Source organism: Mastigoproctus giganteus, chromosome 14 (genome assembly GCF_048544385.1).
Source record: "Mastigoproctus giganteus isolate SK-2022 chromosome 14, ASM4854438v1, whole genome shotgun sequence".
NCBI lineage: Eukaryota > Metazoa > Arthropoda > Arachnida > Uropygi > Thelyphonidae > Mastigoproctus > Mastigoproctus giganteus.
Genome location: NC_143588.1, coordinates 9,632,402 through 9,660,330, shown reverse-complemented (window position 1 = coordinate 9,660,330; position 27,929 = coordinate 9,632,402). Strand labels below are relative to the sequence as shown.

The following is a 27,929-nucleotide window of genomic DNA, read 5'->3' as shown; positions in this document are numbered from 1 at the left end:
GACATAAGAAGATTTAACACAAGAAAAGTAGAACAAGCATTAAGGGAAAACAAAGGATTTAAATCAGAAGCCATGAGCAGAAAGACAAATGATACTGAAACTGAAGAATAGTGATGGTGTACTTATAAACAGCAGAGAAGGCATAATTCAAATAGCAGAAGACTACTATAGAGAATTATACAAGGAGCAGGGGAATGATGCCAGCAGTGGGGAAGATGGATTGCAAAGTAGCAACACATACGACATACCCGATATTCTTCCTGATGAAGTAGAACATGCATTGAAGAAAATAAGAATCAGAAAGCCCCGGGGGAAGATGAAGTTACTGTAGAGTTGTTAAAATTGGGAGGAAGAGACATAACACAACAACTGGCAAGGCTCTTCACAAAGTGCATTAGAAAAGGTGTGACGCCTAAGCAGTGGAATAATGCAATCATAGTTTTGCTCCATAAGAAAGGAGATAAATCAGAAATTGGAAATTATAGACCAATTAGCTTGTTATCTCACATCTACAAGTTGTTCACAAGGGTCATTACTAACAGATTAGAAAGAATACTTGATGAGAATCAACCGAAAGAGTAAGCTGGCTTTAGGACAGGATTCTCAACTATGGATCACCTTCACGTAATAGCACAGCTAATGGAGAAAGCAAATGAATATAAAACACCATTATGCCTGGCATTTGTGGATTATGAAAAGGCATTTGACTCCATACAACATAACGCAATGTTTCAGGCACTAGAAAGACAAGGCATTGATACCCCATATATTATGATTTTGAAGAAAATATATGAGAGTGCTGCCTCCTTTATTAGACTAGACAAAGACAGTAGCAAATTTAAAATTGAGAAAGGAGTTCGACAAGGAGACACAATATCCCCGAAGCTGTTTACTGCTGCCCTTGAGGAAGCTTTCAGAAGATTAGACTGGTCGCAGAAAGGAGTCAATGTGAACGGAGAGTACCTAAACCATTTACGATTTGCATATGACTGTGGTCATAAGCCACAATCCCAACGAATTAGAGGAAAATCTTAATCAGTTATGTACAGCTAGTAAGGATTTTGGACTAAAGATGAATATGGCTAAAACAAAAGTAATGATGAACAAGTATGCCATAGAAAGGGAAATAATGATTGAAGGAGCAGTAATTGAAAAGGTGGAGTCATATACTTATCTGGGACAAGTTATTAGCTGTAATAATGATAAATGGATGGAATTCAAGAGAAGAATAAATTTTGGATGGATAGCATTCAGGAAATATAGTCACATACTGAAGAGCAATATCCCAGTTTGTCTGAAACGTAAAATAATGAACCAATGTATACTCCCCACCATGACTTATGGAAGTGAAACTTGGGCACTCACCAAAAGAATAGAAGAGAAGCTGAGAACTACACAGCGAAGAATTGAACGAATCATATTGGGAATAAGACTGTTAGATAAGAAGAGAAACACATGGATTAGGCAGCAAACTCAAGTAAAGGACATTCTTATCAAAACTAAAGAACTAAAATGGTCTTGGGCAGGACACATAGCTCGAAGACATGATGACAGATGGACTAAGAAAATAACAGAATGGTATCCAAGAGGAGCTAGAAGAAAACCTGGAAGACAAAGGCGGAGATTGATAGATGAAATTCATAAGTTTGTGGGTAGTAAATGGATGGCTAGTGCTCAAAACAGAAGGAACTGGAAAGTTGCTTGAGAGGCCTTCATCCTGCAGTGGATTGAAAATGGGTGATGATGATGATGTTAATGTAACTCTCTTTTGGATTTTGATTGACAAGTAAAAAATGGGAAAGTAAACACAGTATTCTACCTAAGTATAATCAAACTTTTATTGCAGTAGTTCTGAATTTTTTCTTTCAGTTTTCATGGCATAATTAAATGCCAGCACCTCCCAGGTGCTGTAACATATTTTTCTTTTGCACGGATAATACTTTGGGAATTGGCTTTGTTGCAAGGTTTTAAATTATCAGTTTATTTAGTGCTTAAGATTAAGTGCCTTTTCATTCCCAAAAGATAAGTAAACCTCTCAGATCACACAGGAATTGTTTTTGAAAAATGTATTATTTCTTTCACAGAGCATTAGCATTAGTAGTAGCATATGATGCAAGAAAGCAAACTTATACAGCTTCAGCTAAAAAAAAAAAAAAAATTTACCTATCCATTTTCTCCAAACCTTTGTCCAGTTCTTCCTCGAATCTATTTAAGCTATCAATTTCACAATGTCTTTGTGTCTGATGGCAGTTTGTTCCAGCAATCAACCATTCGCTGTCTAAAAACAAATTTCTATACATCTATTCTGCAACTGCCTTTCCTCCATTTGAATTTATGCCCCTCGAGTGTGTAATCGGAGCAAGAGGAAGAATTGAGCTTGCTCAAACCATTCAAAGCCTTCTACACCTCAATCAGATACCTCGCAAGTACCTAGTTTCAAGATACTGCAATTTGAAGAACTTAAGCCTTTCTTGATGATAGCACCTCTTTATTCCCTTCACTAATCTCATTGATCTTCTCTGTACTCATTTCAGTAGCTCTACATCCTTCCTAAAATGAGGCCTCGAGACCTGAATGTATTACTCAAGCTTTAGCAATCTGAATTTGAAGTTCGTTTTTGCTGGATCGTTGACTACACTGAGACCTTATGAAATGATGTAGCAGACACTGCAACCAAATCAGTGACCCTTCTTAACTCATGCTTGTTAGTCCCCTATACAGACTACAGGCAATTAATACAAAATAAACTGGTATCCCAATGGCAACACTCATGGCACAATCAGACTGCAAATAAGTTATATGAGATTAAGCTTAATACTGGCAGTCTAGTCTGCACAGGAGCCAAAACGATGAATTTTTTTTATCTCGGCTCTACATAGGACATTGTCACTTTACACATTGCTGTTTGCTGAGGGCAGACAATCATCCTACATGTAGAAATTGTGACACTGTTTTAATAGTCTGTCATATTTTAAATCTACATATTTTAATAATAATCATTATCCCATCTGAGCATTTAAGGCTCAGACAGATTTCCATCTATCTGAGCCTTATACGCTCAGATAGATGGAAAATTAATGGATGGAAATTTAATAAATCTGACATGCTTGATAGATGGCATTCAGATATAAATGGAAATTTAATCTGACATTCAGATAGATGGAAATTTAATAAATCTGACATGCTGTCATTGTCATTCTTTAGAGATTTAATGGATGCATAGTTCAAAATTTTGAATAATTTTAAATTTTTTGTTTAATTTGAAAGCATAACTCTTGCGTTTGCCCATCATTTTTGTAATTTCTAAAAAAAAAAAATCTATGACATCACTAACAAATAATGAAACAAAATTTGCCTTTTGCAGTGTGACGGAACTCAACAATTGACGCATCGCACTAATTCAAACTAAACATTTGGTCTCTTTTTTTTTTTTTTTGTTTTGAGTGGTAGGTATGAAGACAGCGGGGTTGTAAGGTAATAGGTATACACTAATCTCCCAATGACGACTTATAATCAGTGTTGCCATTTTAGCGGTTTTCCCGCTAGATTTAGCGGAATTGCTTCAGGTTTAGCGGGAAAAAATATGAAATAGCGGATAGCGGATTTTTTAGCGGGAAGAGTATAAATGTTTAGCATTTTATATAATTTGGCAATCCAAATTACAATTTTATGTAATTTGGCAATGTAACATTTAAATTAAGAAATATTCATTTAAGAAATATTAAATTAATTGTTCAATTGATTATTTAATTAATAATAAAAATAATTCATAATTGAAATAGTAGGGATATCATATTTCATAGTTTTTTTTTTTTTTATAAAGCGGAGAATCGGTTTTATATTATTCTGGATTTCCCTGAGGAGAACCCCAACAATTTTACGTAGTTACGCTCGCGGTCAAACGACCTGATCATTGGGTCATAGCTTTAAATTGTTGGATCAAATCTAAAAATGTGGAAAAAATTCTAATGACGCCTTTTTTTGAAACTGCGAAGGAATGGCATTGGATAATTTTTCTTCGTCGTATTTGTTTCCAAGAAATGCGATCCGAATTACCGACATCTCTTTCAACGTTTCTAATAACCACAGAGCAATAAGTAATAAGAGTAATAAGTAATAATTATTTCTAATAACCACAGTGTAATAATATCTTAGTATAGTCAGTCCTCGTATAGCACGATAGTTGTATTCCTAGAAACCCTCGTGCAATATAAACAACAGGCCCTATGGGAAAAATTGGGTTAGGTGCCGACCACCCAAGATTGAACACACATTTGTAACCAAAACATTACCAAACACAATAAATAATCGTAATAAAATACTTACGTATTTTATTACGATTATTACGTATTTTTTTATTACGTAAAGGTCGTAATAAAATACTGCTAATGCTTTTGCTTCTATCGTAAGCAAACTTGTTCCAAACAGATGACAGCCGTTCCATCTCTTCCAATTCTTTGTGTCTTAATCTAATGGATTTTAATTACACTTTTAGTTGTTCCTGCTATCAAAGTTGTTTTTATTTTCTCCGCATTCTTTGTAATTCTCGGCGTTGCCTCATTTAGGTCAGTAGCACGTGCAATATCACATGGTCTTTCATTTCGCTCAAAGCGTTTCACGATTTCATATTTTTTTCTCTATCGATAGAGGCGGACTGGCCATAAACCTTACCTTACGGGATGGCGGACAAAAACAAAACGAAATATACCCAAAATTTTCGGAAAGAATGGTTAGCTTTTCCACAATTCAAAGACTGGTTAGTAGAGATTCCAGGACATCCAACTCGAGCAAGATGTAAATATTGCAAGTCTGATTTTACTGCTAAAATTTCAGACATTAAAAGTCATTTAAAAATTTTCAAACCTATTAAGTCAGCAGAACCATTTTCACCTAATAGATCAGGCAACCAATCTAAATTAAATTTTCCCACAAAGAATTTACAAACAGCGGAAGCTGAAGCAAAGTTAAGTTTGTTTGTTTGTGCTCACTCGTCAATACTGGCAATAGACCACCTTGGTGAATTATGTAAGAATGCATTCCAAGATCAAACAGCCAAAACTTTAAAAATTCATCGAACAAAATGCAGCGGCATTATAAAATATATCCTACACCCCCACTTTCAGAAAGATTTATTGAAGTCAGTGCTCAATGGCTTTTCAAACTATAGTTTGTTACTAGATGAATCAAACGATATTAGTGTAACAAAACTATTAGGTATTGCAATTGTGTATTATGATGAGCAATTCGATAAAAGAGTTTCTACATTCTTAGCTCTTGTAGAATTAGATAAGTGTAACGCTGAAAATATTTCAAATTCAATTAAAATAACGCTGGGAAATTTTAAACTTACTTTAAATAATCTTGTGGGCATTGGGACAGATAATGCTAGCGTTATGATTGGAGTTAATAACAGCGTTTATACACATTTGAAGTCCGATGTACCGAACTTGATATTAATTAAATGCGTATGTCATTCTTTGCAATTAGCAGTATCTCATGCAACCCGCGAAACATTCCCTAGAAGTCTAGAATTCATGATAGCTGAAACTTATAATTGGTTTAGTAAATCCACCAGCCGACAAAATCAATTCAAATATTTATACAGTGCCATAAACGATGGTGCAGATCCGAAAAAGATAGTTCATTCGTGTCAAACAAGGTGGTTATCCATTGAAGTTGCTATAACAAGAATTTTAGAACAGTATATTGAATTAAAAGCCCATTTTGAAATAACTCGTTTGACTGACAAATGTTATACTGCAGAACTTCTTTATTCAATGTTTAAAGATGAAAGTAATTTAGCGTATCTTTTATTTTTAAAACCTATCTTATCTGAAGTACAAAGAGTAAACAAATCTTTTGAATCAAATACTGCCGATCCTACATTATTACTACATGATTTAAACACGCTAATGTCGATGATTGCCAATAAAATGTTTTTACCAAATACACATATTGAAAGGATAGAAGAGGACATTAATAATTATTTAGACCCTAAGCCATACCAATTTGAAAGAAAAATAAATGAGTTAATAATGAATAAACTTATCACAACAACAGATGAAATGGCAATAAGAGAGAGATGCCGTAATTTCTTGATTAGTTTGTATCAACAATTAAAACAACGCCTTCTAGACAACATAAAAGAATTAGAAAAAATATCATTAATCCAGTTAACAATATATTAAAGCAAAATTTTCTGTTAAATTTATTACAAAAACTTAAAATTGTCTAAAGTAGAAATTGAAAAAATTGAGCAACAGTATATAAACATTACTCTCGTTAAATGGGAAAACTTCAACAATACAATGAAGTTTTGGTTAGAAGTTTCGAAATATCGATATGCAAGCGGTGAAAATCCATTTAAAGAAATTAGCGAATTTGCATTGGGTATTTTAATTTTGCCATTATCCAATGCAGATGTGGAAAGAATATTCAGCAACTTAAATCTAGTAAAAAACAAAACACGCAACAGAATGAGTGTTGGCATGGTTAATGCAATCTTATCAGTACGATACGGGCTCAAAAGAGTTGAAAAGTGTAAAAATTATGTTTTACCTGAAGAAGTGCTTCGCAAAATAGGTACACAAGAAGCATATGATGAGGCGGTATTGAATTTCGAAATTAATTTAGATTTTTAGATATTGATTTTATATTAAAAACAGAAAAATAAATAACTATTTATATGTACTATTTGTTTGTTTGTTTTTATTCACTACAAAGTACAAACAAATGAAAATTTAAAAAATTTGGCGGGTCAGTGCTAAAAATAGCAGATTTTGAGTATGCGGCTAGCGGGAAATATTATTAAGAGTTGGCAACACTGCTTATAATGCCAGTTCCTGTTGCTTATTTACGACTTGCAAAATATCTCTTTATACCTATTCTAGTTATTACTTGAATTTTATGATTTCTGGGTTTTTTTTTTTTTTTTTTTTTTTAAATTGGAGTCTTGAAGTGTCCCAGTTAATCCAATCTCGGTAAATCATGAGCCTGCTGTACTTTATTATTACTGTATTTAATGTTGGTAATGTCTTATCACATGACTCTGCTGTGTGTTTAATTCATCAATTAAACTTTATTATACACATGTATGTACAAGAAAATCATGTTATACATGTGGTCAGCAGGTGTTCGCTTATATCTGCGGTTTCAGCTATCCATGGTAGGTCTTGGAATGTATCCCCCATGGATACGGGGGGTATTACTGTACTTTGCATTTGTCAATGTTAAACTTCAGTTGTCCTCTCTCAGCCCATCTGCTCAACTTTTCTAGATCCTATTGCAGCAGCGTACCGTAGTTATTGTCATTAAAAACCCTGCCAACATTTTTATCATCTGCAAACCTGGATATTTACCATGTTATACCTTCATTAATGTTGTTGATAAATATAGAAAAGAACATTGGTCCCAACACCGAACCCTGGGGATAAAATTAGTTCACGAAGAGCAGTGTCCATTAATTACCACTCTCCATATTCTCCAACTCAACCATCATTTTATCCCTAGCAGCAACTTGCCATACCATATTAATCGAATTTGTACAGCAATTTTTTTGAGCTACAGTATCAAAAGCTTTTCTGACATCCAAGTGTATGATATCAAAATTATTTTTTTGCATCTAGTTCCTTTGTATACACATCGTAGAATCCAAACAAATCGGTCAGGCAAGATTTCACCTTAACAAACCCATCCTATGTCTGAACTGTAACTGCAGCCTTGTGTAAACAATCCTGCATTGCTTCTTTAACCAGTGACTCCATTGCTTTCCCCTGAAACAGAAGTTAATGTAACCGGTCTGTAATTACTTCTATCACACTTTGATCCTCCCCTGCTTTGTGACTTTGGGTTACATTTACACATCTCCAGTCCATTGGGACCTCCCCTGAATCCAACAGTGCTCTCATAATTATGGCTAGGGGTTTGCTTACTTTCTTTGCTGCCTCCATTAATATAACTAGATAGACCCATCCAGCTCAGCTCCTTCATTATAACTGGATAGATTCCATCTGCCCCAGGTGCCTTTTTTATGTTTAACTTCAACAATTTCTCCTACACTTTGCTTTCAATTATTACAAAATCACTTATCTCTCTGTTAGAGTTTGATAAACCTCTGGCATTCCCTTCCTTGAATAACTCCTCATGTGAATGTTAATGCAGAATGCTCAATCAGTTTATCAGCTACTTGAGCAGGATCATCAATAGTTGAACCATCTAAGTTAAGTGGACCAATCTGATTCATCCCCTTCCTTCTAGAGTTTACATAAGTAAAGAACTCTTTGCTGTTTTTCTTTGTGTCCTTTGCCAAAGATTTCTCGTAATCTGCCTTCACCTGTCTAACCTTTTTTGTGTCATGCAGCTCTGCTCCTGCCCTTTCCATTGGACTTGTTCTTGCCCTTTCTCCCTTCTCATCAGAGGCTTGCCTCTCTCATAGAAGATTTGGGAATTTAACACAATAATCATTCAAGATGGAAACTACTGTGTGAGAAGAAAAGTAGGTATGAAAGATAAGTAGGTATCACATTTCATGCACTGTGAAGCATGCCAAATTTGAAATAAAATAATCTAAAAATTTGAAAAGTTTAGTTTGGAATGTTATCTAATATGTGCATATATTTTAAATAATTTTTTAGAAGTAATTTTACTTATAATATGTAAAAATTTATGCACATGCACACTTTTAAAGCTTTGCACACTTAATAGTCATTTCAACTGAAAAATAGATCAAAATAATAGACTGACATTTATATTTTGGCTTATTTCATCTATTTATTATTATTATTTATTTTTATTAGTGGTGTTTTTATTTTTTTATTTTCAGAAGAATTAATATTTTTTCTGATTTTTTTTGAAAATATCAAGCGATAAAAATAAAATCATTGCCTTTTAATTATAACTATTCCAATCTTTTAAGAAAACCTTATATTTTTGGTATAGTCCCATGATCAGTACCAAGACATGCAAAAGTGTTTTTGAGAAATAAAAAAGGGGAAAGTACCAGTCAGGTGCCATCCCCACCACTTGTGTTATAAAATTTTTGCCACCACTGCCAATTAATAAGCAGCATTGAAAAAAACACACACACATATATATATTTTTATTTTTTGAGAAATTAAAAAAAGAAAAGATTAGCAACTTGTCAGTCCCAAAGCAGTATTGTGTTTCTTATAATCACAGCACTACCACTCATAAGTTAAAGTAAATAAGGCTATTCTTTTATTTTTGTAATGATGTAAATATACTCTTAAAAAATTAAGCGAGATTGTTCACAGGTGAATCATTTGATATTTGATTTTTTTTCTTAGGGACAAACATGCTTTGATGTTGCTGACCCCGATGTGGTTAAACTTTTAGAAGAATTGAAAAAAAAGCAAGCTTCAGTAAGAAAATTTTATCATTAGTTATTCTTGTTTCATTTTTTAAATGAAAGACTTCATTATTTGAATTTAAACATAATGTTTTTCCAAGTACATTGAATGTACCTGTCACTTTGGTTATACCCACATGTGGCCAACTAACAGAAATATAATTATTTTTCCGATTTTTTGTGCCTGCAGTGACTGTACAGATACTGCCCAACTTACGACCTTCTGACTTAAGACCATTTGTAGTTAGGACAGTTGCATATACAGTAAACCCCCGCTATTCGCAGGGGTTACGTTCCTGAGAAATTCTGCGAATACTGAGTTATGGCTCCCATAGTAATAAAGGGGTTCCGTTCCAAAGTATGAAATATATAAGAAAAACTAGTCTAAAATTTTGTATATGTATGTATTAGCATTAGCATTAGTAGAGGCATTTGATGCAAGAAAGCAAGCTTATGCAGCATCAGCCAAAAAAAAAAAAAAAAAACCCACTTCCACTTCACCCCTCTGTTCGTTCAAAATACCTGTCCAGCTGAGCCTTAAACTTATTTAGGCTATCAACCTCCACCACAAGGGATGGCAGTCTGTTCCACCAACCAACCACCCGCTGGCTAAAGGCAAATTTCCGCACGTCTATCCTACATCTGTCTTTCCTCAATTTGAATTTATGCCCTCTCAGGTGATTTTTCTGAGCTAGAGGAAGAATCCCATCAGCATTGAGCATGCTTAAATGCTGTATTATACATAGTATACATAGGTAATATACATAGTCGTATTACCTTCATAATATGACTATGTACATAGACAGTACATAGTGAAATGCAAGCATATGGCATCGAAATGAAAATAAGAAACAATTTAATATTAAATGTAATATTTATTAGAAATTTCAAACAAATATTTCAAACCAGCGCCTTTGCTAGCTAAAAAACTTATCACGCCAGTGCTATCACCAGTTTCGCTAAAGTGTTGATAAAGGAATTTTGCCCTTTCACGAATGATGAGTGAACTTAATGGAATTTTATTTTGAGTTCGGTCTTCTATCCACAGATTTAAAGCCTTTTCCATTTTTTCTAATTTAACATCACGAGTTACAGAGCAAATTTTGAAGCAATTAGCGTGTTTTCACGGACACTACAGCAGATTTTTTCTTCCAATTGTTTGATTGATCGCACCGTTGACCCATTGATTTTATAATGTTTTGCCACTGAAGAGACACTTTCATCATTAGAAATTTTGTCTAATAACTTAAATTTTATTCGCTAATGTCATCACCCTGTTTGATCTTTTCACATTTCCCTTGTTATTCGTAGCCATATTTTTGTACGGGTTAGAAAGAACTTGTCCACAATAAAGTCACTTTCTTCCGTTATCACACTCGAAAAAGTCTGTTTTACACTGCAAAACGGTAGATTTATCATTTTTGTAAGCAAACCAATTTATAAATTCATAAATTTATTCAATTTATAAGCATATAAATTAAAAGCAAACAACGAAACCTTCCATGACAAGCGCATAATACACACTGAACAAGGATTAGCGAGAAACATGTGCATGTATACTTGCATGTACACCAATGCTAGGAGTATAGTTAATAAATTTGATTAACTTGAAATGCTAGTCAACACAACAAAGGCAGATATTGTTGGGATATCAGAGATGTGGTGTTACAAAGAGTTTGAGAGGTGAGGAAGCAGTGCAAACATGGAATTTTGGGAGTACATTGTGTACAAGAAAGGATAGACAGGACAGGAAGGGCGGACGGGTTAAGCTGTTAGTTAAGAAACACACAAAATCTAATGAAGTGCATGCCAATTAATGTTGGTGGACAATGCAATGTTGAATCTGTTTGGTGAGACATAAGCACTGGGAAAGGAAAAATGAGAGTAGGTGTATGTTAAGATTAAACAGAATTCATTATAGGCCTAATAAATCTTATGGGTATAATGCGAAATTGTGCGGAGAAATAGAGTTGGCCAGTAAATCAGAGTGTCTTATAATGAGGAATTTTAATTTCCCAGAGATTGACTGGAATTTGTGAGTTGGTCACTCACACATTAGCAATGCTTTTGTGGATTTATGGGATGATTGTTTTCTAGCAGCATGTGTGCGAGGGAACTAGAGGGAGTAATATTCTTGATCTGATTATCAGTAGTGATTCTTCATGCATTAAGAAATGCAAATAAAGGAACCACTAGGTGGCAGTGATCACAGTGTGCTGAAGTGGGACTTACTCAAAGAGGTAACTACTATCAGGGGTAAGGGGAAGGGTTTGGCTTTCGTAGAGGTGACTACAGTGGTCTGAGACAGTATTTAACTTCTATGTGGTGGGACCAACTGATGATGTTACCAACAGCAAATTCAAAATGGGAAGCATTCAAAGAAATAAAATAATCTTGGAAGCTACTAGGCTTTTCATACCAAATAAGAAAGTTTGTTCAAGCTTTAGGCCTAAATGGATGTCAGATGAACTAATTGGACAATGTGACAGAGAAAAAAAATGTATGGGATACATGAATTAACAGGTTTTTTTTTTTTTTTTTTTTTTTTATGAAAACCCTAAACACAAAAGGTATCAAAACATATAGTACTTAGTACCGTGCATGGGTTTTAGGAGAAGTATGGGGGGGGGATGCCGGAAACTTTGCTCTAGAGACTAAACATGGGTTTCACCACTTCAAGCCTCCAATAAGCAAAGCGGTGGTATTTCACCGGATGATGAAAGTCATCTACCACCTGGGAGACACAGAAGCCTATGATAGATATAAGCTGGTCTGTAACCAAGTCACAAAGGAGATTAGGCAAGCAAAGGATGCAAAGAAAAACAGCAAAGAGTTCTTTACTCATGTCAATTCTAAAAGGAAGGGGATCAATCAGATTAGTCCACTTGATATTGATGGTTAAACTGTTGATGATCCTGTGCGGGTAGCTAACAAACTAAATGAATATTTTTCATCTACATTCACACATGAAGAGTTAATCAGGGAGGGGAATGCCAGAGCTATATTAATTCTGGCATTAAGCTAGATAATCTTGTAATAACTGAGAGTAAAGTGGAGGAGAAATTGTTGAAGATAACCAGAAGAAAGACACCTGGGGTGGATGGAATCTATCCAGTTATACTAAACGAGGCAGCAAAGGAAGTAAGCAAACACTTAGCCATAATTATGTGAGCTTCCTTTGACTCAGTGAAGGTACCTATGGACTGGAGATGTTAAAATGTGACTAACAATCCACAAAGGAGGATCAAAGGGAGACACAGGTAATTACGCACCTGTTAGTTTAACATCTGGTCCAGAGAAATTAATGGAGGCACTGGTTAAAGAAGCATTGCAGAATCATCTAGACAAGACTTCAGTTATATCTCGAACACAGCATGGGTTTGTTAATGGGAAGTCTTTTCTAACCAATTTGATCGGATACTATGACGTAGACACAAAGGAACTGGAGGCAAAGAATAATTTTAATATCATATATTTGGATCTGAGAAAGGCTTTTGATACTGTTGCACATGGAAGACTACTGCACAAATTGGAGCAGTGTGGCATTGGAGGCAAATTGCTGCTTTGGATAAAGGGATGGTTGAGTGGGAGAAGACAGAGTGGTAATCAATGGACACTGTTCTTCATGGACTAATGTTATTAGTGGAGTCCCCCAGGGGTCAGTGTTGGGTCCAATGTTGTTTTCTGTTTTTATTAATATCCAGGCTTAATGTCCAAGTTTGCGCACGATATGAAGGTCGTCAGGGTTATTAATGACACTAATGACAATACGCTGCTGCAACAGGATCTAGAAAAGTTCAGCTGATGGGCTGAGAGGTGGCAACTGAAGTTTAACATTTGACAAATGGAAAGTACTGCCTATGCGAAACAGTAACCCCAGAGTATCGAAACCGCTGTGTGGTACTACACTGACAGTGGTAGAGAGGGAAAAAGGAACTGGGGTAATTGTGCAGGCAGAGCCATCTACCATTACATGAAGTTTTCTGAGCAGTGCAGACAGTCTGTAAGAATATAACTCATGGTGTCTTGTTAGTGATATACAGGTATTTTTCTAGCAGGGATAAGAAGGTCATTATCGCCTTGTATAAGGCAATGGTCAGGCCACACCTTGAGTACTGTATACAGGTTTGGAGGCCTCATTTTAAGAACGATGTAGAGCTGTTGGAATAAGTGCAGAGAAGGGCAACAAGATTAGTGAATGTAACAAAGGGTTGCTCTTATGAAGAAAGGCTTATGTTTTGCAAATACGGTGTCTGGAGAGTAGGCACCTGCGAGGTGATCTGATTAAGGTGTGTAAAGCCTTGAATGGTTTGAGGATGCCCATTGCTGATGGGATTCTTCTTCTTACTCAGAATAATCGTCTGAGAGGGCATAAATTGAAATTGAGGAAAGACAGTTGTGGGATAAATGTGCGGAAGTTTCCCTTTAGCCAGCGGGTGGTTGATTGCTGGAACAAACTTCCATCTGTTGTTGTGGAAGTTGATAGATTAAACAGATTCAAGGCAGAACTAGACAATCATTAAAAGCGAGTGGTCCAGTGAAATGAGAAGGGCGTGTGTGTGTGTGTGTGTTTTTTGCTGATACTATATAAGCTTGCTTTCTTGCATCATGTGCAATTGCTAATGTCGACTAGGTGACCCAAAATTCATTCACACTTATTTTAGAGATTTAGACATTGTCATATTATTTATTTTTTTATTTTTTTGTGAATACCCCAAACAGCAGAGATATTAGAACGTATAATACTTAGTACTGTGCATAGGTTGGAGGTTGAGAAGACGAAAGAAGATATTTGTTGACATTCAACTTGAACTTCTGTAGACTAATTTTCAGGAAATACGTATGAAGGAAGGTTGTTCCAGCAAACGGCAGTTTAATGAATAAACGAGGAAGATGAAAAGTTGGTTCTTTGAGTTTTAAGTTGGACAGTAAGTGGATGTTCTCTGGTGGCTGCACAGGTTTTGGGGGCACTGCGCCAGATGTGGGAACAATATTCAATAGTATGGCAGATTTGCGATTTGTATAGAGCGAACAGCTGTTTGGTATAAAAGTAACATATAGAGCGAAAGAAAAAAACAATATTTTTAGATGCAGAGGAAGCAATATTTGTAATGTGCTTGTGCCAAGAGGGAGAGATTAGAAGTCAGGTAATCCCCAAAAGAGATATATCAACTTGCCTAGAATTTGGAGTGTCACCAAAGACAAGCGTATGAGCAGAAGAATCCTTTTGGCGCGATATAAGACATGATTGAATTTTAGAAGGATCGAAATAAACTAAGTTGTCTTTGCCCCACTGGAGAAATACCTGGAGATCGGCATAAAAAAAATTGTTAGCGGATATTGTTGAAGTTGATTGAGCAGGACTAGTTTTCTCAAACTGGAAAATGGAATGCAATGTGTTATCATCATCAAAACGATGGATACGATTTCTGTTCAATGGAAGAAGGTCATTAAGATACAAGAGGAAAAGTGTGTGTGTGTTGGGGGGGGGGGAATGAACTGAACCTTGGGGAACACCAGTATTAGTGAAGAAGTTAAAAGACAGAGAGCCATCTACCATTACATTCAGTGAGCGATCAGAGAAAAAACTAGATAACCAATTACAAAAAACAGTTGGCAAACCAACTGTTTTTTGGTTTGGAAGCTTATTTAGAAGACCTTTAGGCCAAAATTATCGAAATCCATTGAGATGGTAATAGCAACTGCTTGTGTTTAACCAAACTTCCATTTCCATTGAATTTCTCCATGAATGGGTAACATAAGCTAGAATATCACCAGTGGATAGACACTGACGGAATCTTTACTGGCGATCTTTCATCTGATGGAATGTATCTTGGTAGATTAAGAGTTGGCGGTTAATTGATTTCTGCATTACTTTAGAAAGAGTTGAAGTAATTGCTATGGAGGGATTTGACACTCTTTTTAGGAACTGGCTGGATATGAGCAAATTTTCAAGTGGAAGGGAAAACACCTTTGGAATAAGAAAGTGAGAAAAGGTGTCAAAGAAGAGGAGTAAGTTCAGGAACACAGACTCTGAGAACAAGTGGAGAAATACCATCAGGACCTGGAGCTTTCTTAGCATCAACATTCATCAAATTCCTTCTGACATTGTTTTGATGGAATACCACAGGAGGTATGGAATGGAGCATATTGGGAATGGTGGGAGGTGTTTTACCAAGATCATTAATACATGAGTTGGAAGAAAAATGGGATGCTAGCAGATCAGCTTTATCCTTGGCTGAAGTGACAACAGAACCATCTGGTTTTGACAGAGGTGGGTGCCGAGATGGGTAAAAGTTGTGGCCAAATTGGCAAGAGATCAGAATGTTCGGCTACCATTATGGCAAGAAGCAAGTTTTCTACTCTTAGCCTGTTCAAAATCTAGTTTGGAACGATTAATAAGTGCTTTACAATTGTTGCGATTTTCAGGGTCGGCAGAAAATGAAACTGATGAATTTGAAAGAAGCCAATTACGATATGCAATGTTCTTCTCTTGAATAGCCTTAGAACATTTATTAGAAAACCAAGGTGTAAATAAAGAACGAGATTTTAAAGTGGAATGTGGAATAAAGGCTGCCAATCCTAGAAGTTTAATTTCACTGACACGTTCCGAGCAAATGTTGACGTCAGAAGGTTTGAAACAGTAATCCAACCAAGGAAAAGAAGAAAAGAAATCTCGCAAGTCATCACACTTTGCATTCTTGTAAGCTACTGAGTGATCAAAAGTCCTGAGATATGTAACAGCTATAAATTTTTCTTTAATAGTACTGCTGGAAAGGTTGTGTTGGCAAGAATGAGTATTAAAAATCAGTCTTAGGGAGTTAAGATCATAGAGAAGAAATTTTTTCTATATGTAATTATAAAAGTTGAAGAAAATGAATCAGATCAGAACCTTGCTTAATGGATATGGTTTAGTCTTGATTAATACAGCTAACGTTTTTGATGAACCGAAAAGTTACTTTGCACGGATTGTGAAGACGAATGATTGTACATAGTGAGGGGAGGGAGGGAGAGAGAGAGAGAGAGAGAGAGAGAGAGAGAGAGAGAGAGAGAGAGAGACAGAGACAGAAACAGAGCCTGCGTGAGTGAACCTGAAAACTATAAAATTAGCGATACTGAAATTATGGATTTATCAGAAAAACTTTGAAGCATGAAGGCAAGTAAGGCATCCTACAGTTGATGGCACTTATCCATTAATTCTGAAAGAGGCAGCGAGAGACAGTGCATTGAACCATTAAGGTTAATTTTGATGGGAACATCTAACTTGGGAGTGATTCCTCTGGGTTGGAGAAAACTCTGTGGGTTGGCAATATATAAAGGTGAATCTAAGAGTGAAGTCGGTAACTATAGACTAATCAGTCTGACTTCAGTGTTATAAAATTTTGGGGAAAATGATAAAGGTTACAGTAGGGGGACATTTAGATAGAATTGTGAAGGGGTGACAACACTATTTTAAGCGAAAATCATGTTTTATGTTTTTAACTAATCTGGATAGCTATTGTGACAGAGTTAGTCATTAGAGCATCTGATTGAGTTTTTCACAAGACCTTACTGTATAAGCTGAATTCATTAGAATTATTGGTGTCTAACTTGGTTCACAGTGCGGTTGCAGGGTGTATGGGTAGATGGTTGTTATTAATGGTTCCTCTTTTTTAACATCAAAAGTGGGGTATCCCAAGCATCGATTCTGAGAACACTATGTTTTTAATTTTAACTGTTTTCACTTCCTTTTCCTTGCTAGAACAATTCCTGTATATCATTGACAAGACACCATGAGCTAACCTTGCAGATCATCTGCGCTGCTCAGAAAACTTTGTATCTGACTGCATAATTACCTACAGGTCTCTTTCATTCTCCACTACTCTGAGTGTAACACCACTCAGTACATTTTTCTGGGGTTACTGCAATCCATATGCCGTACCTGGCATTTATCAGTTTAAACTTCAGTTGCCACCTCTCAGCTCATCTGCTCAACTTTTCCAGATCCTGTTGCAGCAACACATTGTCAATTCTGTTAACTACTCTGCCAACCGTTGTATCATCTTGAAACTTTGACATAAAAAAGGGAAAAAAAGTTTGATGTACCTTCATCGATATCATTGATAAATATACAAAACAACAATGAGCCGAACACTGAACCCTGGGGGATACCACCAATAAGATTAGTCCACGAAGAGCAGTGACCATTGATTACCACTCTCTCCACTCTCTGTCTTCTCCCACTCAATCATCCTTATATCCATTGTAGCAACTTGAACTTAATGCCATACTGCTGATCCAATTTGTATAGTAGTCTTCCATTTGCAAAAATATCAAAAGCTCTCCTGAATTCCAAATATATGATATCAAAATTATTTTATCATCCAGTTCCTTTGTGACTACATCATAGTATTCAATCAAATTGGTTAGACCAGACTTCCCCTTAACAAACCCATGATGTGTCTGAATTATTACTGCAGTCTTCTCTAACCAGTAACTCCATTATTTTCCTTGGAACAGAAGTCAAAGTAACATGTCTGTAATTACTCTTGTCACCCTTTGATCTTCCCCCTTGTGAATTGGAGATACATTTTCACATCTCCAGCATGGGGACTTCCTTTGCTGCCTCCTTTAATATAACTGGATAGATCTCATCCACGTCAGGTGCCTTTCTTATGTTTAACTTCAACAATTTCTCCTCCACTTTTCTGTCACATCTGGCCTTCTCCTCCTTGAATAACTCCTGAGGTGTGAATGTAGATGCAAAATACGCATTTAGTATGGCAGCTATCTGAGAATGATCATCTACAGTCAAACCATTGATGTAAAGTGGACTAATCTGATTCATCCCTTGCCTTTTAGAGTTTATATTAGTAAAGAAGTCTTTGCTATTTGTGTTGCATCCTTTGCCAAAGATTTCTCATAATCTGCCTTTGCTTGCCTAACCTCTTTTTGACTTGTTTACAGACTAGCTTATATCTTCCCTAGGCTTCTGTGTTGCCTGTCAATTTATGTTAATCCCATTGATTTTGCTTCTCTGCCACAAGTCTTATTAGTTCATCTGACATCCATTTGGGGCTAAACCTAGAACAGTATTTCTTAGTCAGAACAAAATGCCTAGTAGCTTCGAAGTTTACTTCCTTGAATGCTTTCCATTTAGAATTTGCTGTTGGTAAAATTATCTGTTGGTCCCACTGTGTTGAATTTAAAAAATCTCTTAAAACACTGTAGTCACCTTTATGAAAGCAAAACCCTTCCCTTTAACCCTGACGGTAGTTACATCTTTAAGTAAATCTCATATCACTGCACTGTGATCACTGCCACTTAGTGGCTCCTTTATCTGTAAATTCCTAATGCATGAATAATCACAGTTGATAATCAGATCAAGAGTATTACTCCCTCTGGTTGCCCCTCTATCGTGCTGCTGTAGAAAATAATCATCCAATAAATTCTCACAAGCCTTGCTGTGTGCGAGTGACCAACCCATACATTCCTGTCAATATCTTGCAACTTAAAATCTCCCATTATAAGACACTGATTTACTGGCCAACTATTTCTCTGTCTAATTTTTCATTGTACTCATCAGATTCATTAGGCCTATAACAAACTCATACCTTCATTTTTGCTTTCCCACTGCTTATGTCACACCATTGACTCAACATTACTCTGTCCATCTATTTGAACTGGATGCACTTCCTTAGATTTTTTTTTTGTTTGTTAACTAACAGCATAAACCATCCTATCCTGTCTATCCTTTCTCTATACATTGTACTCCCCAAATTCCAATTCTACATTTCTTATATCTGTATGACACGCCTCTGATATCCCAACAATATCTGCCTTTGATGTCTTGACCAGCTCTTCAAATTCATCAAATCTATTTATTTTACTGCTAGCATTGGTACATGCAAGCAGATATATAACTCCTGCAGTTGCTGAAATCCCCAAGAACTTGCTTTCTGCTCCTTCCAATAGAAGCAGTGCAAGAATCATTTCCACCTCTGCAAGCTGGCATTTTGCTGACCCACCTAACTTTGCCGCGATAGCATCAGCAAATATTCTTGTACCCTTTCTATTTAAGTGTATCCCATCCCTGTTGAAGAATCTCTCCTGTTAACAGGCAAAGATGATGCTGGGAAAAATTCTACCCCACGAGCCTTTCACAATCTCTCCAGGGCTGAACTGATTGACAAGGCTCTCCTCATGTATTCCCTCCTATTTTGCCAGGGCCAGATTGCAGACACTTCCAAATATAATCCTAACTCCCTAATTTTTTTCAACTTTGACTTTTACTTTTTAAGTAAATCCGCAGATCTCCTACACTTAATGTCATTAGTACCAACATTTACAACGATATCACCCCTCGACGTGGGCACCTGTACGTGGTGAGGGGACCTCCTAGTGACGCTGCTGGACTTCCAGACTAGCATCAGTGGGATCCAACGCCCACAGCCCAGGTTCCAGGCTTACATCAATGGAATCCGGCGTGTTTGCCTTGTGCTGCGATCCATGGAAATTCAGAAAGGGGGATCCTGGTGGTTGAGGGGCCCAGCTTCGATACACCAACTTGGCCCCTGCTTCGACAAGACGGGAGGTCCTGGAAGGCCCGGCTAGGATCAATCGGCTAGTAGGCTCGCCTGCGAGGGTCAACCGTATCAATGCTATGCCCCTACCCTCATGGTCCGTGGGACAGGATTCAGGCTAGCAGCGGTGCAGGTATGGTGTTTGGGTAGCCCTGGTGTTCCACTTCCGAGCGCATTTATTGCATGCCGGGTAGTGGGCATCCCTTTGGGCTCCGTGGTGGGTTGGGAGCCCAGGCACTGAACCATTTAAAAACTCCATGAATCCTGATAAATTTACTTCTTCAGGGACCCCAACCCGGTCCCTATCTGAAAGTACAGACGGAGAGGCAGGTAGCATTATTGCTACAAAGAGGCAGCGAATTATACACTCTACCACTGAAAAACCGATTGGCAAAATGTCACCCTTCTTTATACAGAAAGGGTTAGATGGGTTAGCAGGGTCACCCAAATCAGTTAAGAGGCTCCGTTCTGGAGACTTTTTAATTGAAACTAAAACTGACAGGCAGTCTGAGTAGCTACTCCGTGCAACATCAATCGGATGAGTACCCATAACAGTGACACCACATAGAACACTCAATTCATCGAGAGGTGTCATTTCGGAATGGGACCTTCTCAACGTAACCGAGGAGCAAATCTGCTCAGAATTGAAACCACAGGGAGTTATTGCCGTTAAGAAAATTAATGCACGTAGGGATGGGAAACTTGTTAAAACCAGGAGCATTATCCTGACTTTTAACTCGCCCAAACTTCCTGATGAGATTAAAGCTGGCTACATCAACTGTTCATTGTGTCCATATGTTCCGAACCCTTTACGGTGTTTTAAATGCCAGAAGTATGGACATTCTCAAATGGCCTGCTGTGGAGTCCTTGCATGCGCTCGATGTGGTGCAAAGGACCACGAAACAACAGCATGTTCAGCCGCAAAACCCACCTGCATTAACTGTGAGGGAGAACACCCAGCCTATGCACGAGCATGCCAGAGGTGGAAAGAAGAAAAAGAAATTCAACGGCTGAAGGCAGAGCTAAATATATCATACCAGGAGGCAAGGAAATCTGTGAAACCCCTGAATATCAACAAACCTACCTACGCCCAGAAGGTAGCAGGGAGATGTTCCATCGGAACTTGGACGGACGACCATTCCTCCCAAAGAATCATTCACTCCCATCGCACCTTATCTCTTGTCCTCAAAAACCTGCACAGAAAGACCAATCAGCTGATACTCCTATATCGGTACCTCCTAATGCTCAACAAGTAACAAAAGCAATTGTTAAGAAAGGTGAAAAGAAAAGAATAAGAAAGGTGAAGTACCCCCTGGTACCCAAGAAAACCTGGATGTCGAGCAGAAGGAGGTACCCGAAGATTCAGTTTTGGAGCTCTTTGCTGAGGAGGAAATGGACACTGGTCAGCGTCCGTACTTCCCCAGGAAGGATAAAGCCAAAACTGAAAAAGGTAAGCCCTCAGCACCTCGGAAGCTGCCTGATGGACCCACCAAGCCAAAATAATGGCTAAATTCCTACAGTGGAACTGTCGTGGATTCCGGCAAAACAATGATGACATCAAGGCCCTTTTGCAAAAGCATGAGCCAGTCTGCTTTTGCTTTTGCTTACAAGAGACATACCTGAAGGCAAATGAAAACCCTTCTCTTCGTAACACTATTATCATTTGAAAGGACAGAACTGGGGATGGACCTGCTCATGGGGGTGTTGCTATAATTCTGGGCAACCATACCCCATATCAAACTATTCTGCTCACCACCAACATCGAAGAGGTAGCAGTTTGCCTTACGGTAGGTTTCTTAATAACAGTCTGCTCAGTTTATTTACCACCTGGGGCTGATATCTCCCAGAGAGACCTTGATGATCTCATTGTGCAGCTGCCTACTCCTGTCTTACTCTTGGGCGATTTCAATGGACATAACACCCTGTGGGGTAGTGCAAATGTTAATGGAAGGGGACGTGTCATAGAGCATATGCTCAATGACAATGACCTATCCCTTCTAAATGTGGGAACTAACACCTTTTTCCACATGCCTACCTGTACATTCTCTGCTATCGACCTCTCTATATGCTCCCCCTCTCTCCTTCCTTCAATCAATTGGGCGGTAGAGGAGAATCTTTATGGAAGTGATCACTTCCCCGTGATAACCAGCCAACTTAAAGGGATGCCATTCTCACCTTTTAGGTTACCACGATGGAAGATTGATCAGGCTGACTGGAACACCTTTCAACACCTGGTAGACTTTAACATCAGTACAGTCAGTCGGGAGCCTATCAATGACGCAGTGGCGTACATCACAGGAAGCATTGTCCATGCAGCTACAATTCCGAAATCATCTACCCGGTTTCCGCCATTTCCAAAACCTTGGTGGAATACTGAATGCACAGCAGCAAAAAAAGGCACAAAATAAAGCTTGGGGGATATTCCAACGATATCCTACCACAGCCAATCTCTTAGCCTTCAAACGTGCACGCGCTAACGCGCGATATATTCGTCGTCAGAGCCAAAATGAATTGTGGGTCCGCTTTACATCCACCATTACCAGTCAACCAGCAGTAAAGATATCTGGGACAAAATCCGGAAAATGAAGGGTAAATATGCATCGCACCCTTCATCGGTCCTGGAGTATAATGGATGCGTTATTGCAGACCCAACTGCAATAGCCAATGTACTTGGGGAGACCTTTTCTTCCATCTCGTCAACATCATACTCCCCAGAATTTCTGGTCTGGAAAGATAAATTTGAAAAGCAGCCAATTAACTTTAAATCTAAAAGGTCTCATCCCTATAACGGGCCCTTTACCACGGAAGAGTTAGAAACAGCTCTAACTCTTACAAAGGCAAGTGCTGCTGGACCAGATCTTATCCATTATGATATGATCAAACATCTGTCTGCAAAATCCATGGACCAACTGCTTTTTCTATATAACAGAATATTTCAAGAAGAGCAGTTTCCGGATTCCTGGCATAAGGCAATCGTGCTTGCCTTTCCTAAGCCAGGAAAGGATCCTAAAATCCCAACGAACTACCGTCCTATTGCTCTGACTAGCTGTCTGTGCAAAATTCTGGAGAGAATGGTCAATGCCTGCCTTATATGGTATTTGGAGGCTAATGGGTTCCTCTCCAGATTTCAGTGTGGCTTCCACAGGAATAGGTCAACTTTGGACCATTTAATCAGGCTCGAAACTTCCATTCGAGATGCCTTTTTAAAACGAGAACACCTGGTGTCAGTGTTCTTCGATATGGAAAAAGCGTATGACACAACTTGGAGATTTGGAATTTTAAAAGACCTCTACAGCATTGGCCTTAGAGGTAATCTTCCCAATTTTATTAAAAACTTTTTATGTCACCGTTCTTTCCAAGTCCGTGTAGGATCTACTCTCTCTCGCTCTTTTAGCCAAGAGGAAGTGGTACCTCAAGGATCCGTTTTAATTGTCACGCTTTTTGCCATTAAAGTGAATTCCATCACAGGAACAACTTCCTCCAACTGTAAACTGTGCCCTCTATGTTGATGATTTTAGCATATTCTGTCATTCCTGCAACATGAGGGTAATTGAGAGGCAACTGCAACGTGCCATTGACCATTTGAACTCATGGGCAACGAATAACGGGTTCAGGTTCTCTCTCCACAAAAGACTGTTTGCATGCATTTTTGCAGAAAGCGCAATCTTCACCCTGACCCTGAACTGAGTCTTGGACAAAATGCTATTCCAGTAGTACCCGAGACTAGATTTTTGGGGCTTATATTCGATAAAAAGCTGACCTTTCTAGAACACATCTGTAAACTACGTGCGAAGTGCACGAGAGGTTTGAATATCCTACGTGCAATCTCCTCACATTCTTGGGCTGCTGACCGATGTACCCTTTTGCGCCTCTATCGTGCACTCGTACGATCTAAGTTAGATTACGGATGCCAGGTATACGCATCCTCTAGACTCAGTGTACTCCGATGGCTGGATTCCATCCACCATCAGGCGATCCGTATTGCTACTAGAGCATTTCAAACTTCTCCTGTCCATAGCCTCTATGTCGAAGCGAATGAGCCCTCGTTATCGCTTTGCAGGAAACAGTTGTCTCTACAGTATACTTTGAAACTGAAATCCCTGCCAGACCATCCGACGTGGACACCTGTTTTTGAATCACGTTGGGAAAATCTGTACAACATTCTCCAGACTGCCAATCAACCATTCGGTATTCGTATCCAAAGGCTACTCCATGATTTGAACATCACATTAGACAATGTTGCCCCATCACCAGGGCAACCTTTTCCACCCTGGCATGCTCGTGTCCCAAACTGCAACTTCTCCCTTAACAATTGGAGAAAGGACAGTACTTCATCCACCGTCTACCTGCAGCTCTTTTTAGCAGAGCGCTCGGAACATGCTGACTTCTTGCCCGTCTACACAGATGGCTCGAGGTCAGAAATGTCTGTCGGATCTGCAGCTGTTTTCCCAGACACCACGGTATCTGAGCAGATCTCCAACGAATGCAGTGTGTTCATTGCAGAGCTGCACACGGTTGAGCTAGCCTTAGATCGTATACAAACTACCCACCACAAAAAATATATTATATATACCGATTCTCTGAGTTCATTGCAGGCTTGATCATCGATGAGGTTCATCCCTCATCCTGTCCTGACCCGGATACAGCAGAAGCTGCACTTCCTTGCAGAATTCAAATTTGATGTTCATTTCTGCTGGATCCCAGGCCACATTGGGATCTCAGGAAACGATTTGGCAGACACTGCAGCCAAATCAGCGAACCTATTTAACTCTTACCTGTTAGTCCCCTATACAGACTACAGGCCAGTAATTCGAAAGAAACTGGTATCCCAATGGCAACACTCATGGCATGGGCAGACTACAAACAAGTTATATGAGATTAAGCCTGTAATTGAACATTGGCAGTCTAGTCTGCGCGGGAACCGAAAAGAGGAAGTTGTTCTATCTCGGCTCTGCATAGAGACATTGTCACTTGACACATTGCTATCTGCTGAGGGCAGACAATCGTCCTATGTGTAGAAATTGTGACACCATTTTAACAGTCCGTCATATTTTAATTGAATGTCTGTCTTTTTATAATGACCGCCGTTTATGTTTTAGCCATCTGTCTGAACCTTATACACTCAGACAGATTTATATCGGACAATGACAACGCGTGTCAGCTATTTTTAAGTTTTTACAACTTATTAATCTAAATAATTCTATCTAGAATATTTTTATCGTTTTATGTTATATGAACGTTTTATATCGTATATTCTTTTAAAATAATATACAAATAATTTTATATTCTACATCCTTTTGACTTGGCGCATTATTATAGCCTTAGATGCTAATGAGCCATAAAACTCTGAAACAAACAAACAAACAATTACAACGATATCACCTTTTGAGTTCTTAAAAAGATGATATCTGCTCTACAGCATCTTCAAATCTTGCCCCTGGCAGACATACCCTGGTCCTAATCCACCTATCCCTTTTGATCAGTATATTTCCTATTTCCTTCAAAATTGGAGTTGCCGACAATTACTAGCTCCTGTGGGTCCAGCACATTCTGCCGTGAAGATTACTGCTGTGTTGCCTGGTGCACAAGAGTGAGCTCTGGCATTCAGTTTGCAGCCGAGAGCTTGATGCCCTCCTCCCCCTAATTTTAATTCCTTCGAGGGCATCTACCTGGCTCTTCAAACTACCTGACTCTTCAAGTTCTCTGAGCAATGTAGGTAGAAAAGCCCATATTGTCTTATCATCGATTTATTGAATATTTGTTTGTGGAGATAGGGAGGTCATATTTCCTAAGAATGTCATAATGGGTGAAAGGCAATTTTGAAAAGCGTGCTTAGAGTACTCTGTCCAAGTATGGAGGCCACACCTAAAAGAAGCTTCACAAAAGAGTCCAAGACAGAAAACTCACTCAATACGACCTTTATAAGGGCATGTGCACGAGAAAAGAATTTCAATATGTGGACTATATAGCTTAGTAAACAGACAACTTATTGAAGGACCTTATTGAGAGCTATACGACTCCCAGAGGGGATAGTAAAATGAACATGGCAAAATTTTCACTGTTATAAATGATTCCAGAATTAGGGAACATAGATTCAAATTATGGGAAAGGAGATTTTGACCGGCTTATCGTTAACTGGAATAAGTTGTGCCCAGACATGATAAGAGGGTGTATATGATGAGAGCCTTGTAAATCAATTCAATTAAAAATGTCTGCCAGGGGCAAAGGTTGATGACCTTGTAAAGCAGATATCATCTTTTAAGATCACAAAAGGTGGTATTGTTGAACACGTTGGCACTAATGATATTAAGAGAAGGAGACTGGCGAAATTATTTAACAAGTACAGGTCAATGATGAAAAAAAGCTGTGAATTAGGGTTGAATTTGAAAGTGTCTGCAATTGTGTCCAGACACGATAGGAGGGGATATATGATAAGAGTCTTGTCGATCAATTCAGCCCTGGAAAAATTGAGCCTCTGGAAAAATTGTGCAAGGCTCAATTTTTTTCAGCCTGGCCTGTACTTTTTAACAGGAGAGACTACTTCTACAGGGATGGGATACACTTAAATAGAAAGGGTGCAAGAATATTTGCTGATGCTATCGAGGCAATGTTAGGTTGGTTGGAAAACTTCTAGCTTGGGGGGGGGGGGGGACAAGGACTAATAGACTAACATTAGCCGCTGGCAGAGGTGAAAGTGATTCTTGCACTGCTTCTATTGGAATGAGCAGCAGCCCGGAAAACAAGACGCAGGGTATTTCAGAGACTGCTGGGAGTCATTGCGGTACCAGTAAACACATGGGTTGTATTAGGGTAGCTAAGAATAGGAACAGGTGTTTGTATACTTGCGTGTACACTGATGCTAGGAGTTTGGTAAATAAATTTGATCAATTTGAGGTGTTGGTCAAAACATCAAAGGCAGATATTGTTGGGATATCAGAGATATCAGTTTAACAAATTACAGTTCTGCATTCCTTATATCTGTGTTACACAGATGGAAGAAATGCAGAACTGTAATTTGGGGAGTACAATGTGTACAGGAAGGATAGAAAGGGCGGAGGGGTTATGCTATTAGTTAAGAAACACATAAAATCCAAGGAAGTGCAGCCAGTCGACATTGCTGGACAGTGCAGTGTCGAGTCAGTTTGGTGTGACATGATCACTGGGAGATCAAAATTTAGAGTAGGAGTGTGTTATAAACCTAATGACTTTGATGAGTATAATAAAAAACTGTACGAGTGGGCCAGTAAATCAGAGTGTCTTATAATGGGGGATTTTAATTTCCCAGATATTGACTGGAATTTGTGGGTTGGTTACTCATGCACTAGCAAGGTTTTTGAGGGTTTTTTGGATGATTGTTTTCTACATCAGCATGTTTGGGAGGCAACTAGAGGGAGTAATACTCTTGATCTGATTATCAGTAGTGATTCTTCATGCATTAAGAATCTGCAGATAAAGGGACCACTAGGTGGCAGTGATCACAGTGTGCTGAAGTGGGATTTACTCAAAGTGGTAACTACCATCAGGGGTAAAGGGAAGGGTTTTTGCTTTCGTGAAGGCGAATACGGTAGTATTAGTCAGTATTTAAATTCTATCTGGTGGGGCCAACTGATGATGTTAGTAAATTCAAAATGGAAAGCTAATAGGCTTTTCATACCAACTAAGAAATATTGTTCAAGGTTTATTGTTCCAAATGTCAGATGAACTAATGAGACATATGGCAGAGAAGAAAATTGCATGGGATACATAAAAATTAATGGGTGACATGGATGCCTATGATAGATATAAGCTGGTCTGTAACCAAGTCACAGGGGATTAGGCAGATTATGTGAAATCTTTGGCATCGGATGCAAAGAAAAACAGCAAAGAGTTCTTTACCTATGTAAACTCTAGAAGATGGGATGAATCAGATTGGTCCACTGGATATTGGTGGTTCAATTGTTGATGATCCTGCTCAGGTGGCTAACAAACTAAATGAGTGTTTTGCATCTACATTCACACAT

General features: G+C 38.2%; 1 protein-coding gene across 3 annotated transcripts in view; it reads left to right on the top strand.

Moving 5' to 3' along the window:
* Nucleotides 1–27,929, top strand: part of LOC150074973 (uncharacterized) — a 763,849-nt gene that overhangs the window by 280,546 nt on the left and 455,374 nt on the right. For all 3 annotated transcript variants that reach the window (XM_090388939.1, XM_090388938.1, XM_090388937.1), the window contains exon 6: nucleotides 9,306–9,380. In XM_090388939.1, coding sequence (XP_090245065.1) covers nucleotides 9,306–9,380 — 75 coding nt within the window. The remainder of the gene's footprint in view (nucleotides 1–9,305; nucleotides 9,381–27,929) is intronic.